General features: G+C 38.2%; 1 protein-coding gene across 3 annotated transcripts in view; it reads left to right on the forward strand.

The window, feature by feature from the left end:
• Nucleotides 1-17,132, forward strand: part of AZIN1 (antizyme inhibitor 1) — a 33,490-nt gene extending 16,358 nt beyond the window's left edge. For 2 of the 3 annotated variants that reach the window (NM_001291554.1, NM_001301751.1), the window contains 10 exons: nt 2,974-3,171; nt 4,382-4,555; nt 5,545-5,717; nt 8,300-8,434; nt 10,675-10,756; nt 11,262-11,336; nt 11,852-12,014; nt 13,989-14,104; nt 14,370-14,584; nt 14,727-17,132. In NM_001291554.1, the coding sequence (NP_001278483.1) occupies nt 3,070-3,171; nt 4,382-4,555; nt 5,545-5,717; nt 8,300-8,434; nt 10,675-10,756; nt 11,262-11,336; nt 11,852-12,014; nt 13,989-14,104; nt 14,370-14,584; nt 14,727-14,838 (1,347 nt within the window). In that variant the 5' untranslated portion in view covers nt 2,974-3,069 and the 3' untranslated portion in view covers nt 14,839-17,132. The remainder of the gene's footprint in view (nt 1-2,973; nt 3,172-4,381; nt 4,556-5,544; nt 5,718-8,299; nt 8,435-10,674; nt 10,757-11,261; nt 11,337-11,851; nt 12,015-13,988; nt 14,105-14,369; nt 14,585-14,726) is intronic. The other variant, XM_030884545.2, reaches the window with a different exon arrangement.
• Nucleotides 17,133-17,371: the final 239 nt, after the last annotated feature.

The following is a 17,371-nucleotide window of genomic DNA, read 5'->3' on the forward strand; positions in this document are numbered from 1 at the left end:
AAATCATTTTATTGGGGGCTCATACAACTCTTATCACAATCCATACATCCATCAATTGTGTCAACCACATTTGTACATTCGTTGCCCTCATTCTCAAAATCTTTGAGGTTTGTTTTTGTTTTTTGTGGTATTGGTGGAATTCTCTGAGTGGTACAAATAGTAAATACACTTGGCTGTGAACTAAAAGGTTGAAGGTTTAAATCTGCCCAAAGGAGCCTAGAAGAAAGGGCTGGCTAACCTAGCTCAGACAAATCAGCTATTAGCAACCCAGTGGAGTGTGGTTTTACTCTTGACCCGTGTGGGGCAGGAGTCACAGTGGACTGGGCAGCAGCTGGGGTGAGTTAACTGGTGTGATTATGGTAGATGGCACTGGTGTGTGCTTTCATGCATCATATTTATTGCATGTAACCGTTCCATAAAGTTAATGTAAAAATAAAACTTCCAATTTGACATTTAAATATCAGAATTTGGCTAAATCAAAAAAGGGAGTAGCAAGGAAGGTTAAGTATAAAAGCATGAAGTTTAGAGTCTTGGAAAGAAAGGTAGAGAGGCTTATGAATAAGTCTTTCCAGACCACACATGAATAAACCCAGGAGAGTTACCAGCATCTACGGTAATTTACATATCTTAGAGATAATTTGGTAAGAGGATGTGATAAAGTTTTGTTACAGAGATTGAGGAACTTGTGCTTGTTTCTCTTTAAAAAAAAAACCCCAAACCTAGGTTTTTTAGGCCTAGGATATTGGGAGTCAGACTTATCATTTTGCTTCAAGTAAACACTTGGCCCAGCATCTCTAGCAATAGACTAATTTCAGGCCATTTATTTGCTATGTGACCACGCTTTATGATGCTTTCTTTTCACCTGTAGTAAAAGGATTGTGGTTTTAAGAGATGGAAAATATTGACTATTAGATTAGAGCTACTTTAGCAGGCAGTGAAAGTTAGACCTATCAGATATTTTTTGAAAGTAACTGGGAAATCTCTTTGCTTATGGCTATAGTATTATGGAAAAAACTCTTGAGGAATGCAGGCATTCTACAGATAACACCGTACCCCTCTGGTCCTCTCTTGGGGCTGCTCCTTAGCAGAGGAGAGGGTCTCCCAAAGTTTGCCCCCTACTATGTTGAATGAAAAAGGTTTCCCCTCCCCTGGGAGCATGGGGGGTGAGTCCTCTGGTCTGAGGATTCCCCCTGGAAGAGATACTGTCCCCTAGTCAAACCTCCCACCCTTCCAGGCCCTAGGGGACTCAAGGAGGTAGGTGGAGTGGGGTGTTATTGAATTTAACAGAAATGCATGCATGCCTTTTGCATTTGTTTTTCGATGAGTCTCTTGATCTTTCCTATTGCTCCTAATGATCAGGTGACTTTTGCCTAAAATCAGTATTTTAACTGTAATTACATTGTTGAAAACAAAACGTGTACCCTTTTAAGTTGGCTTCTGGGCACATCGTTCAATTGGTCCAAGTATAACAACCTGTAGAAACTGTTGAACCTATGATTGGACTTTCCTGTATGAAGGTAAAGGACTTGTATATGGACACAGCTAAACTGACTCCTCAGTTTCTACCATAACATGAAAAAAAAAACTGAGTTGAACATAGCTGGCTTCTCAGGGAAGTGCTTTCAAAGTTGACACTTTGAGAAGCGATTGGTACCGGATAGCAGTGACTGCTAATCTGTGGGGAAGATAACGATACGGCATCAGGGAAGAAATGCCGTAGTTGCTTCGTTTTAGAGGACATTCAAACAGTATAAGCCAGGAATCTTAAACATTTCATATTGTGATGGTTTAAACATGAGTTGTCAGTTAAGTATACTAATAAGTTGTTTAAATATGCTTTAAATAGATGGTTTTTAAAAATCAATGTCTAAAGTAACCAAAAACTGAACCAACTCCTTTTTCTCTGTGTCATTATGATATGAAGTGGAGGGTGCATGATCTGCAGGGGGAAGCTACTCTATTGAGAAGATGGATTGGAACTAACCTGATGCTTTTAAAAAATTACTTTTTAGTTATAGATTCAAAATATAAATATATACAGGAACCTAATTTACACCTAGTTCCAATTATAATGATTTTTTTTTTTTTGTTTCTACCAAATGACATTTGAATTGTTCTGAGCTAGCTGATAATATATATGCTGGCTGTTTTTACTTATGTGTGCTATACATGTATATAGGTTTTTTGTTATGTACCTGAAGGGGCCTGTAAAAGCAGGTGCCCGCACTGACTATAGGGCAAATGTTTTTAACTGCTAGGGGTTTTGGAGTATTTTTTCTGAAAAGGGATAGTAGACCAAATACTTTTGGGAACTTCAGCTTTACACAGCTTGAGAAAAATGAAGCTTAGAGAAATGGACTTGGAATACGCAGGTATTACACGGCATACCTAGAACCAGGTCTGGTTCACTAAATCCAGTCACTTCATAAAAGAATCTGTACTACCAACTCCATGCAGCTAGTTCTACTTTGTGTAGACCTATGTAGTCTTTATCAAAGCTCTCCTCCACCCCACCCACATACCATTGCACCATCATTTATATTGGTGAGTTTTTACTTTTTGTTGGAAACAAAACAAAATCATGTTATTTTTGAATTAATTTTCTGCTATTTCTTGCAGTATGTGGTGGGGCTGGTATATTGAAGTTCAGATCAATAGTTTTGTTTCTTGGCAACAGCTAATTTCACTATCTTGACACTACTAGGAAACAAGCACAAAACAAAATGTGAATGGTACAGGCTATCTGCAACTATAAACCGTGTGATTACATTCTCAAAAACAACAACATAGTATTTTAAATGTATCAAACATGCATTTTTAGTCACTTTTAAGTGGGCATTAAAAAGAATGCTTATCACCATTAAAGCCTGCAGAGATGTCTGTTAGGCACCCAGCACACTTTCATGGCCGACTCAGTGGTTAATGGTAACTATTGAAGTAATACATACTTTGCTGAAACTTCTCTTTTGACAGTTTGTTGCATATTCTAAGGACCCAGACATAAGGCTTGGTGGCCCGTCTCTTGTTTTTCTTGGTTTATGACTTTCGGCTTTGTGGAATACGGCTGAGATGAAAGGATTTATCGACGATGCAAACTACTCCGTTGGCCTGTTGGATGAAGGAACAAACCTTGGAGATGTTATTGATAACTATGTTAATGAACATACCCTGGTAAGTTGCTACCTTTATCCTTGCTGAATCTTGAGTGCTTTGTTAGCTTCTAACAGGACTCCTACTTTCCAGTCCTGTCTCTCCTACACTTTTGTTCCCACAAAATATCATTTTCATATCCTCTCTTGCTTTTCAAAGAATATCTGAGTGTGTCCTGCTTGCTGAATAAGATTATGCTGTGCCATTTAAAATTGAGTAAGAATTCCCTGGCCAACAAAGCTATTTTTCTGATCCTAAAAAAGCCACAAATTTTAAATCACACACCTCTCTAAAGCTTTATTAAAAGTCCATTTCTTTTCCTTTGAGTGAACATCTCTGTTCTTATTCAGATGGATCTTAACACATGGTTCACACTGTGTTTATTTTACTCTGCCTTCTCTGCACACAGGTTACTGACTTTGTCTCCTTACATGTGAATTCCTAGTGAAGTTACTTCTCATCTTTTGTTGCAATGCATAATGGAGAGCTGTAGCTTGATTTGTTTAGTGTGCATCATTGTCTTTCTGAGGCTTTGTCCTGAACTGCCAAAAATGGGTATCTATTTTAAACAATGGCAAAGAGGAAGATGGAAGGAAATAGACATTCTTCTTCCCCATATTATCAAAAAGTAAAGTTGATGGATTTGATCCTGAAATAAGTCGTATTATTGTCATTGAATTGATTGACCCATAGAGACCCTATGTACAACAGAATGAAGCACTGCATACCCCTGTGCTATCTTCACAGTGGGCCTGAACCCACTGATGCAGCCACTGTCAGTCCATCTCTTTGAGGACCTTCCACTTTACCACGTATGTTGTCCTTCTCCAGGGTCTGGTCTCTCCTGATAGCATGTCCAAAGTATGTAAAATGAACTTCCATTCTTGCCTCTAAGGAGCATTCTTGTGTGTTACTTGAAAGAAGGGTTGTTCTTTTAGCATCTGATGGTACTTGCAATATTCTCCAGCACCACAAAATTCAAAAAGTCTTAGTAATTGATTTTTCTTTAAGGAGAAAGTATTTTAAGAGTCAGAAAAAGTCAAATATAAAAAGGAAAGACAGGCATGTGTGGGATTTCAGATCTAGCTTAGTTCTTCCGGTAAGCTCTAGTTTAGTCGCATGTCTACATGTTCATGTGGCTCATGTGTGGAGGGTGCCTCTTTTTAGTTATGGACTAATCTAATTTTCAGTGGCTCTTTGATCCTGTATCTCTCTCTTTGTGACCATATAGACAGGAAAAAATGCCTTCTTCGTGGGAGATCTTGGAAAGATTGTGAAGAAGCACAGTCAGTGGCAGAATGCGGTGGCTCAGATAAAGCCATTCTACACGGTGAAGTGCAACTCCACTGCAGCTGTGCTGGAGATCCTGGCAGCCCTTGGAACTGGATTTGCTTGCTCTAGTAAAGTAAGTATCTTTTTTATTGACGCTGACCCAGTGGTTCTCAACCTTCCTCATGCCACGACCCTTTCATAAAGCAGTTCCTCGTGTTGTGGTGACCCCAACCATAAAATTATTTTCATTGCTACATCATAGCTGTAATTTTGCAACTGTTATGAATCATAATGCAAATATATGATATGCAGGATGTATTTTCGTTGTTACAAATTGAACATAATTAAAGCATAGTGATTAATCACAAAAAATGTGTAATCAGATAATTTGAAATATTTGTTTCTAATTCCAAATGAATGAAATTTTGTCTTGAAGTATGGTATAGCATGGGTAACAATCTTAATATAACAACAGTAAACTACATTGTTACATTTTGCGACAGTGTACGTAAAAAGCCAACTTTAGTATGAAGATTGAGATAGCTTCTTTCTCACTGGATCAGCCTATTTGCATGTGGGCAGACTGCCCGGAGACGATAGAGGAGCCCTGTCTCAGTTCCTAAAACCATTGGAAATATGTGTTTTCCGGTGGTCTTAGGTGACCACCCTGTGAAAGGGTCGTTCGACCCACAGGTTGAGAACTGCTGCACTAAACTGCTTCCCTCCACAGAAGCAGGAAAATGAGTGAACATTTTGACTTTTTGGTATGGTTTTAAAAACTGTTTCAATATGTAATCTAATCTTGGGAATTTATAAACCTTGTGCATTTATTAATGAAAAGGAAATTCCAATTAGGTGGAGCTTTGGAAATCTTTAGTTCTCATATTAGGGCTAACTCTAAAGCACATTCTTTTGTTGTAGTTAATATTCTAAGTGCAGAGATTTCTCTGTTGGTGATTGCCTTTCAAAATGTCCGATAAGGTTTTTACTGTAGAGTATGAAGAATATAGGAATGTGAACTGTGAAATTAACTAATAGTAATTTAACAAAAATAAAATACCATACTTTATGAATAATTAATGGGAAATTTCCCTTATTCTTTTATAAATATTATTTTCACAGAATGAAATGGCTTTAGTGCAAGAATTGGGTGTATCTCCAGAAAACATTATTTATATAAGTCCCTGTAAGCAAGTGTCTCAGATAAAGTATGCAGCAAAAGTGGGCGTGAATATCATGACATGTGACAATGATGTTGAATTGAAGAAAATTGCACGTAATCATCCAAATGCCAAGTAAGTACAAGCTCCCAAGAATATATTCTCTTACTGCTTAGGGGGGTGGGGTTCTCTTACCTGGAGAAAAAGGTCACAGAAGGTAGGGGAGTGGTGTGTATTGTACTCATGATTAAAGCATAGCTTCCTTTTCCTAATTACATACCACCTAGGTTATTGCCAAGGAGCCCTGGTGACGTGTAGTGGTTACATGTTGGGCTGCAAACCACCAGGTCAGCAGTTTGAAACCACCAGCTGCTCCAAGGGAGAAAGGTGTGGCCATCTACTCCCATAAAGAGCTGCAGTCTCAGAAACTCATAGAAACAGTTCCACCCTATCTATTGGGTTGCTATGCATCGCCACCGACCCGATGGCAATGAGTTTGGTTTTGGTATTTTGATAGTGTATTAGTCTGGGTAAACTAGGGAACAAATCCATGGAAACTCATTTGTGTAAGAGAGAGTTTTATATAAAGGCTAAGTGTACAATAAGAAAGCATCCCAACCCAGTGCTGTCCAAGCTCTTAAGTCCACTATTAGCCCATATGTCCAACACCGATCTACAAAGTTGTCCTCCATCTCACAAAACACACACTATGACACTGACTGCAGGAGGAAAGCTGAATCAGTGAGTGTGTAAGCATCTCAGCGCTGGCAGGGGTCTCCACTCGGCTGCTCCAGCACCCAGGGCTGCATCGGAATAGGTCCATGTGGCTTCTCCTCAGGGATGTCTCGCAGGAAGTGGGCCTTGCCAGCTTAATCAGAGAACTGGCTAAGGCAGTTGCACCCTGGTCTGACCATCAGAGAGCAAGAGACCCAAAAACTAGAAAGGCGAGGCTCACCGAGCCATTTATCTTTCCGCTCTTCAGTTAATCCCATATGTGTTTATCAGCCAGGTTGGCACAATAAACCCTAACTATCTCAGATATTTAAATACATGCCTATATGGAAAATACATTTTCCTATAGCATTTTGTTGGTCTTTAACTTTGGATAAAATATAGTTTTAGATGAAAGGTTTATACTTCAAAAGGAAGAAATTTGGTTCTTGTGATCCCAAATTGGGGCCACAACCATAATTCTATGAGTAAGCTAGTTCTCAAGATCTTTGGCATATTAGAAATGGGTCAGCTGTTAGTGGCTAGCTGGAGGATTTCATTCATCCTTGGCTTTATTTCTCACCCGATACTTGGTGACAATATTTTAGATCTAGTTAGTAAGATAAAGGGTTTTTTACTTAATGCTTTTTAAGGTTTCTTTTATGAGCCCCTTCTCACCCAAAACACTGAGGTAGAATCATGGACCCATGTTAAGAGGACTTTTTTAATATACAGAAAGTATATTAAATTTTGTCATTTTAATTTTATCAGTTCAATATAATTTTATTATTTCTTACTGAAGATGCATACCATTACCATATTACCCTGGTATGGCTAAAATTTCATTACTGACTTTGCTAATAGTTTTTTAGGAACTTATCCTGGTAAGTGTGATTGTCTGGGAAACCTTTGCTTCGATAGTGGTTTTTGCTCGTAGGGAACCACATTTGTTTCAGGAAAATCTTCCTGAGCTCTGCCCTATGAAAGTATCGGCAATGGTTAGTTAGGTCTGTCAGCTGCTAACCAGGAGGCTGATGGTTTATACCCACGCAGTGGCTACACAGGAGAAAGGCCAGGTCTTCGAAATCTCATCTAGAGCACCCTCTGGGGGGGAATTTCCTGTGACGTGTGTGGGGTTGCCCCCGGAGTCAAAAGCTAACTCAAAGGTATATGAGGACCTAATTCCAGGAACCCAAAAGGAAAGCGAATTTTGAGAATGATGAGGGCAACAAATGTATAAGTGTGCTTTACACAATTGATGTATGTATGGATTGTGATGAATTGAATTGGGCCCCAATAAATGATTTTTTTTTTTTTTTTAAGGTATTTGGTAACAATGAGTTAGTTTGTAAATGCAATGGTTTGGTCTTTATAGACCAGGTCTACTTTTAGGTAGACTTGCTGTCTTTCTAAGAAAGGCAGCATTTGTATATTTGTAGCTTCCAGTGGTTTTTGAATACAAGACTCCTCTTCCATTTAGTCTTGGTTGTCATCTTTTTGAGGGACGTCGCAAATAGATGACAATCTGTTGTCAGCTGCTAGTTAGGCTTTCATAAATCTTCTCTGTTTCGTGTCCTTTCTAGTTAGAAGTCTGCTGGATGTAAGAGATTCAGTGGAAATTGGAGCGCTAGCTAGAAGTATTTGGGAGATTTAAAGCCCTGATATTTTCATTGAAAGACAGTGATGGCGTTGCTATTCAATCAGTCTTTCTGGGTGAACTTATTGACTAATGGACTTCATTGCAGAGCCCAACCGACTCTTGCTGCCACAACAGTCTTAACTTGCTGCGTTCTCCAAATTCCCTACCTCTTGTGAGCGTCATGCTGTAGGCCCTAATTGCTAGTTTTTTCTCTATACAGGATTGTTTTTCATTAGGGTCACTTGATTCATCCGTCGCTGGATTGGAGCAACATAATCAACAAACACCCTTCTGCAGTCTTCAGGCTTCACATGTGCTGATGATGATGTAAACCCACTCTGCCCCAATCATCTTCCCCTTCTCTTAGGGTCTTACTGCATATTGCAACAGAAGATAGTATTGGAGGTGAAGAGGGTAGTATGAAGTTTGGCACTTCATTGAAGAACTGTAGGCATCTCTTGGAATGTGCTAAGGAACTTGATGTCCAAATAATTGGGGTTAAGTGAGTATTCATTTTAAACTTGATTTTTTTGTGGAGATAATTTCAGAATGACTTAAATTTTTAACTGCATGGAATTTAATAAATTTAGTTTCTCTTCCATTTTTTGTATGGGTATGTGTGTTTATGTATAGGTTTTGGTTATTGGCTCTCCTGTGGCCTTTGAAGAAAAACAATATAGCATGCTTATTAATCTTTCATACTGTTTGAAGAGACAAAACAGTAAATATTATTTCCTCTAGGTTGGTGCAGAGTAACTTAAGTTAAATCCTTTTAATGGGTAGAATTTAAATACTAAAATGCCACTTGACTTCTCGTTTGTTGTAGATATCATTTCCTTTCTCATTCCAAGAATATTTCTCAATAAGTCCATAGCCTTTGTATTATCCTCTCGGTTTCATACGTTAGAGAGCTAAGCCCTAGAGAAATTTAATCATTTAAATCTCCTCAGGACTAGTAATGAGAGAGCTTCATATTTTTTGAGTTAACAATCCATTGCTAGTCAACAACTGATAGTTTCCAAAGAGATATATATTGGGTTCATTGGGGGTCTGAGAAAGCATTTTATTTACTTCTAAATGGTTTTATTGACATGGTTTGCATATGCTATCCTTATATAGACCAGTGGTATCAACAAGAGGTGGACAATCTGCAAGCATCACCACAAAAAATTTAAGAACATTTCCCCTCTTGTATTTATGCGCTCCCCATTTCCCTCCAGTTCCCCACCTCTCACCCATACCCCCAGTAAGCCCTGAATGTAAGTTAACTCTCTATAGCTGCACTCAGCCCAGACTGGAAAAGAAACAGACCAAACAACAACCCCGGAAACAACAAAACAGCAGGAGGTATTAAAAACCAGGATAGATTCAAAATGGGAGGGAGATCAAATGATTAGGTATCACATTTTAACTTAATTATGTCAACCATAATCAATTTTACGTTATTCTGTCATAGCCAGGCTGTTCACATCCCCTGACTGTGGTAGAGGTTTCACCAAAGGTGTAATCCATGTAGGGACCTGCAGATTTTGGGGTCCCGCTGTCATCCAGTGCCTTTTGCGAATCAGATGTTCACAATTTACGCTCGGATACCATTCCCTCCTGCGTTGGATTTCCTTACTCGTCCTTTTATCACACAGGCTGGTGTGCTCCTTCCATGTGGACTTAGTTGTCGCCTCGCTTGATGTTTATGGTTGCTTGTTTAAAAACAAGCCCTGGAGATCCCAGATGCTATTCTTTATCTTTGCTTGCTCAAGTCCCCAAATCACAGGCGTGCAGAGCAAAAGATCTTGAAAGAGTACCATCTGTTTTCTTCCACACTGTTTTGGTGTAGCATCCATATCTTCAGTGGTCTTTTAATGAGGCCAGTCATCAAGCAGGGCTATCTCATAGGAACTAAATGTTTTTAGATTGGGACTAGAATTAAGTGTATGCACCAAATCCACCCACAAATCCATGGTTTATACATACATCTCTGGTTGACTTTAGAGGCCACTATTATGACCCCAGTTCTAGGTTACAAATCAGGGTAGACTGGACTATGTTCACTGGTACAAATAGGAGCTCTCACACATGGAATCCAGGACCGATAAACCCCTTAATGAGAATAGCAGTACCATGAGGGTAGGGAAAGGTGAGGGAGAAAGGGGGATCCAATCTCAATGATTGGTGTATAACCCCCACCCTGAATGGACAAACCACAAAAACAAGGGTAAAGGGAGACAGTGGACAGTGTAAGATATGAATATAATAGTAATTTGTAATTTATCAAGGGTTCACGAGAGTCGCAAGGGGGAAAAGCGCTGATACCAAAGGCGCAAGTAGAAAGAAAAAATGTTTTGAAAGTGATGATGGCAACATGTACAAATGTGCCTGATTGATACAATGGATGTATGGATTATTACAAGAGCTGTAAGAGCCCCCAATAAAATGATTTATAAAAAAACAAAACAACCCCGAAGAGGGACTAAGAACAACCTAGTGTCACTTGCTGTGTGAAGACCTACATTCTGAAAGCTTTCTTTGATAAGATAAATTTTTTATTTCAACCGTAGTGACTCAATTTCATAGAATTTTATAGTTTACCTAAACATTTTCTTTTGGCTTTTCTAAAAAAGAGGCAAGAGGCTAGAGCTTCTAGTGCTCTATCATGTGAATATGTAAGTTGTCCAGATGGTGAACAATAATTGATGATAACTGTAAGAAAGGCTTGCTTTAAATGTGCTGTCTTGTTTCTTCCAGATTTCATGTTTCGAGTGCTTGCAAAGAATCTCAAGTATATGTCCATGCCCTATCTGATGCTCGATGTGTGTTTGACATGGCTGTAAGTCCTTAAATCAGTATGGTAAACCAGGGGACTAAGATGAAGATTTGATGTTTTCCACATTTTTCTGCCTATTTTGACACATAGCTTACTTTCTGTTGGGAGAAAGCTGAAGCTTTCTACTCCCATAAACAGTTACACTCTCCGGACCCTGCCTTACTGAGTCACTGTGAGTCGGCATTGACTGGATGGCAGCGAGTTGGCTCTTTGGTTTTATGTCTGTCACATAGTGTAAGTAGGTGAGACAGCGAGTGTAGTAGTTAATTTGCATATGTCTATAGGTCACAGATTGAAGCATAATAAATACTAAATTATGTTTATAATAAAAATCGATGCAAAAGATGCATAATATTGTATTGTAATAATTAAGAACTTACACTAAAAGACAGACTAGAGTAAGTTGACACCCCTGTTTAGACCCAGGGGATAGGAAAAAGGGGGTTCCCAATGTCCGTAGGACTATCATAATTTGGCAAAACATTACAAGTTTGTTTTTCATCTTTAGGGAGAATTTGGCTTTCAGATGAGCATATTAGACATTGGTGGAGGCTTCACAGGAACTGAATTTCAGTTGGAAGAGGTAAGCTTTGTTCGGTGAGTAGATGTGACAGACTAATGGATCTCTGCCACTTGGGTGGTCGAAGTGTAGACTAGGTTATTCATCACAGTGGCAGCGATGTCAGGCAAGCTAAAGCCTGCATTAGCTCTTTAACATTTTATGCTAAGAAGATAACAAGACCGTAAGGCCTAACTTTTATTTTTGTCTCCGTTTCATTCTGTAATGTCTAGGAAGTACTATTTTGCTGAAAATTTGCCGCCTCTGTTGCTATCATTTATTTGCACATAGGAAAAATAATTTCCAGGTTATGTGCTCTTGAAATTTATATGTATTTTAACATTAATGCCACTCTGAAGCTTATAGTAACCTGATGAACTTGAAACTATTTGATTGCTTAAAGATAACTTTCTAAATAGCTAAAATTTTCATGTTCTATAAAACCTACTCAGTCCTAGAAAACATACTAGCTGTCAATGTGTTCATGTTGAGAATTATTTAATTCACTATTGATCCTAACCTGGGTTGTAAATCTGCAGGTGAATCATGTTATTAGCCCTTTATTGGATGTCTACTTTCCGGAAGGATCTGGGATTAAGATCATCTCAGAGCCTGGAAGCTACTATGTGTCTTCTGCATTTACACTTGCAGTTAATATCATTGCAAAGAAAGCTGTTGAAAGCGATAAATTCCCCTCTGGAGGTAAGTTACAAAGGTCTGTAGTTTTGTTTTGGTTAGTGGCAAATTCGAATTACTGTGGAGATGAATTTATCAGAAATAAACTTCCCCAGGTGATTTCTTAATCCTTGTTAAGAACCATGGGTCTACTATCATTTCTCTGTTCCCTTTTCCCAGGCAGAAAAATCTATTCAATTTTATTACCCTTCTGACCCATTTCAGAGGATCACTGGTGGCGTGTTGTGCTGTGATCTGCAAGGTCCGCACTTTGAAACCACCAGCCTCTCTCCAGGAGAAGACCAGGGCTTTCTACTCCCCCAGAGAATGATAGTCTTGGAAACTCACAGGGGCGGTTCTACCCTTTCTGACAGTGTCCCGTTACTGCTCAGTGGCAGTACGTTTGGTCTGATTTTGGCTTTGAATCTATCTTTGGTCAAACAAGCAAAAAGGGCCCTTCACAGTTTGTTTCTTAGAGACCAGTATCTGTATTTGCCTTTGAAAATTTGCAAGAATACAAGGAAAGTCCTTTCAGTCTTTACCCAAATGTTCTCCATTTGCTCCACTTGTTTTGTCAGTCTCTATATGTAGATAAAGAGTTTCTCTCTCCTGAGCTATTTGAGAGCAGGTAGTAGGTTGGTCCCTTTGGTTGCTTTCCCCAAGAACAATGATAGAATAATTATCCTTAAATAAGTCGGATGTTTATTAAAGATACACTACTGAACTACGGCTTACTGGAAAATTGTCCATTTCCTCAACTTCATCCTTTTAAAGCTTTTCATAGTTTGTTCAGGGTCCAATATAGCCCACAATTTACATTTAACTGTTCTTTAATCTGGAAATAGCTTCTCAGATTGCAAATTGATTAAAATAGAAGTTTTGTAAAATATCTGTTTGGGTTTGTTTACTAGTTCCTTCGGGTTAGATTTTATTTTGGCCAGAAGGCCACTGAGGTGATGTTTATCATTCTTAGTGCATTGTGTTCAGAAGCATGTAACGGGCTGTTCCTCTTGTGTTTTGTTTATATTAGTTTAAACTCAGAGTTCCTTAATTTAATGTAGAGTATGATCTATTATTTTATTACCCCGTGTATACTCGAGTATAAGCCAACCCGAATATCAGCCGAGGCACCTAATTTTACCATTAAAAATGTGCTGAAAACGCAGCTTATACACGAGTATATGTATAGTTATTTCAAACTTTCATTTCTTTAACTTGGTCCATTTGATGTGGACTGCTTACTGGTATAGCAGGATGTTCCAGGCTCATGTCTCTGAGTATGGTGAAATTATGTTAACATGCTCTGCTGCATCAATGGGAGGCTTAGAGGCTCACGTTAATTCCAGTGCCTAAAAAGGAAGACCTGGCAATATATTTTCTTTTTAAAAAAAACACACCAGCCACTGAGAAACCCTATGGAGCACAGTTCCAATCATGGGTCAGAATTGGCTCAGTAATAGGTGGTTTGATTTTTATATTAAATTCATGAGTTTATACAGATAGCTAGCTCTTTACCTTTTTCCACATTTGTAACGCTTTTCCCTAAATGTAAGAAATCTAGTTTGTAGTATCCTCACTATTTCAGTTGTTTAAATCCAGAACACATAGATGGTGATTTTCAGAATTGCTGATCCACTTCGCTACAAAGGGCAAACCTGAAGCAAAGTGAAGGAAGTTTGTTTCTGTGCTTTTTGGTTGTTTTTAAGATAATGCCTACATATAGTGAACCTAATAATGTATATTTGAGTCTTGATATACCTTCACTGGGTTTTTTGGGAGGGGGGTTTATTATTTTAATTTGCATTTACTGATAATTTTCATCTACTCATTGGTCATTATCTTCCTTTGCTGAAATGTGCACTCAATTCTTAATTCAAACTAAGAGATATGTCAGTATTTTTCATCAAGTTCAATATGTTAAGACATTTGAAAACTAAAGTAATTCTATAAATAATATATGAATTTACATTTACTATAAATTCATCTCCCCCCCCCCCCCAGTAGAAAAAACCGGAAGTGATGAACCAGCCTTTATGTATTATATGAATGATGGTGTTTATGGTTCTTTTGCAAGTAAACTGTCTGAGGACTTAAATACCATTCCAGAGGTTCACAAGGCAAGTGACATTTTATAAACAGAGCCATTATCTTAATATGCATCCACATTTTGGGGGGATGGGGAAAGATCACCATTTTTGATGGGTTAGTGCTCTCCACTAAATCTCTTTGAACTGGTGGCACCACTGAGGCTTTAAGAATGCCCCTGCCCCTATAGGCCTTTCTTTGATCTACTGGATCAGAAGTAATGAAGTTTTATCTACAAATTTTTGCATATGCTCGAGTAAATAATTATGTTTGTGCAAACCTTTTCTTACCCTACAGAAATACAAGGACGATGAGCCTCTGTTTACAAGCAGCCTTTGGGGTCCATCCTGTGATGAGCTTGATCAGATTGTGGAAAGCTGTCTTCTTCCTGAGCTGAATGTGGGAGATTGGCTTATCTTTGATAACATGGGAGCAGATTCTTTCCATGAACCATCTGCTTTTAATGATTTTCAGAGGCCAGCTATTTATTACATGATGTCATTTAGTGATTGGTAAGTTGATGATTTTTGTCTTTAGGCCTTAACAGTAAGGTATGCCATTCTAAGAGTTGTTGGACATTATTTTTATTTCATTGTCCATTTGTTACGTGGTTGTGGTAGTGCTTGCTAAATCACACTACTGTTTTCTCGGTAGGTATGAGATGCAAGATGCTGGAATTACGTCAGACACAGTGATGAAGAACTTCTTCTTTGTGCCTTCTTGCATTCAGTTGAACCAAGAAGACAGCTTTTCTACTGATGCTTAAGCAGGCATTAGCAACTTCTTTAGATCTGAGGTTGCAGGCTGCGCTTGTCTGGTCAACATTCCAGTGGGGTGGGGTGGGGGTGGGCAGAAATGGAACCAGTCTTATTCTGTTAATTCTCTTGAAAACAAAACTATTAGTGAAAGCTGTTTGGGACCAGACAAAATCTGCTTTCAATTATAATTCATGGGGCTAATGGGAGATTTAGATACTGTATCCAGATTTAAATTTACCATTTTGCCCTACCCCTAAGCATTTAAAATAAAATATGCAACAAAATGGATGACTTAGTGGAGATGGAAGCCCATGAATTGGGTTCCCCATTAAACCGTTTACATACAAGTACACAGTTTTTATACTAAGGATTCGTGTTTAAAAAGTCTTGTAAAGTTCATGTCTTTCACCCAGATATATCCTGTCAGTGGAAGACCAGTGTGACTTCATTAGATACGTTTAGTGTATTTAGAATGTGTAAATTTGTGCTTTGACTGTAGTTTAATAAATGTAAAATTACATCGTAGTGTTTGTTGTGTTTGACCTACTGTAACCTTTGTATGATTGCAATAATTTTTTTGTGTGTAGATTTTACTGTTTTTTCAGGCTAAAAATTTGGGGAAAAGGGGCTAGCTTAGCAAAGGTAGTTTTGAAATAGGTGTGTAAATGGACTGTTCTGAAGGAATTTTTTGTTTTTGTTTGCCCAGTTAAGTTTAGTTTGGCTCAGTATGCTTTTCAGTTATTTAATTAGTAATTTAAGTAAAACGTTTGGTAGATTATTGTGAAGTTCAGATTCATTATGGAGCATTGATGTGCAGTAAGCATGATGTTTAACAATATTAACACCAAAAATGTTAATCCTGCATAAACCAATTGTGATAACTAATAGGTGTTTCTGTATAGATAGAATGCATAAGTACCTTAGTCAAGTTTTGATTTCCAAATCTTTTGTCTGAAATGGGAAATGTATTAAATACTTTCAGTAAAGTAAGGGTGGAAGGTGGTCACTGCAGAAAACTGCAGAGCACTAACACTTAAAAAGAAGGGCTACACCCATATGCAGAGACTTAATGCTCTTTTTGCACGGAATAGTATTTAATTTCAGACGTGTAAGGGGCGGTGGGTAAGCACACTTCGTACTTTTTTACTTTCTCTACTGCAGTGATGATTTTGAGCTTATTTTTTCTAAAGCTATACCTTTAGTTCCTTGTTATTTTCCCATTTGTTCGCCTTAGTGATAACTTTTCATTCTTTTCATACTAAAATTTTGTGGTGGGGGGGCAAGGGCATAGCATCACTAGCCTGACAGTTGTTGCCAGGATCTGCATTGTTCAATTGCTAGAAAATTAGTGCTTCTCCATCTCAATCACAATACTAATAGCATCGGCAGGGGTTACTAACTCCCCTCACTTACTCTGTGTTCACATGTGGAGTTTCTGTCTTCCAAGAGGAAATGGGACTTCGCGGTGGTGCCAATGGACAGTGAATTCTGCCTGTGCTGCCGAGGGGAAGCTTGGAATGCGCTTCATAGCTGGTTTTTACACCTTGATTTCAAGGTGTGAGGAAATTGATCATGAATGGTGAATAAATGTTTTAAAAACCAGTAGGTGCTTAATGATTTTTTGATTTTATTAATGCCCATTTAAATTGCATGGGTTCTCAATAAAATAAAAATTTAGGACCCCACTCCATTGTCATCTAATTGCCCTGCAACTCATCCAAGGTAAAATGTGGGGTTTGATACAAAATCCCAACGTCCCATGCAACTTTTTTTAACCATACTGAGGAGGAGGAATTGTTACCTGCCTTCTTGGTATGCGCTACATTGTGGCCCATAAATGCCAAACCTTTTAAAGGTGGTGCAACTTGGAGTTCTTGGCTTGACTGTATGGCCTTGTGATCTATTTGGCATGTCAGTTTTGCCATGTATTGTTGGAAAATTATTGTATGTGAAGTGGCTCAGAGTTGCAAATGTCAACATATGAATGATTTGGTAACTTTTAGAAATGTCTGTTGTATTTAAAGATTGTTTGCCAGAAATCTGAGGTTTGGACCTATGCATTTCAATTTGATATGCTAAAAAGGTACTGAATTAATGTAACAGTCTTTTTTTCTCTTCACAATCTTGTAATTCAGTTCAGATTTTATCTGAAAATACAAAACCTGAATGATTTCTATATAGTAAATTGAACTGTAAAGGTAACTTGTGTGTGATTCTGAATACACCGATAAAATGTTTTTATTCCTCATCACATTTTACTCTCTTGGCTTCTGTTGTAAAACCATTGAATTTTTATATGTCAGTTTTGTGTGTGTCAACCAACTTTATTTCCCCTCTCCTGAATCTTATTTGTTTTATTATAAAATCACAGCTTGAATATGGTAGGAGGGATGTTGGGAATTGTGTATGGAATCATGGAAGTTTAGATAAAAGCCCAGCTATGATTGATAGGGTAATTGACCAGTCTTCTAATAATTTTAGAAAATGCTAAGTAAATGTGAGTACTGCTGACCCCCAGGACAGGACAGAAACCACTGACAG

This window comes from Echinops telfairi, unplaced genomic scaffold, assembly GCF_000313985.2.
Source record: "Echinops telfairi isolate 266 unplaced genomic scaffold, ASM31398v2 ScPeMD7_1;HRSCAF=3_0, whole genome shotgun sequence".
NCBI classification, from domain to species: domain Eukaryota; kingdom Metazoa; phylum Chordata; class Mammalia; order Afrosoricida; family Tenrecidae; genus Echinops; species Echinops telfairi.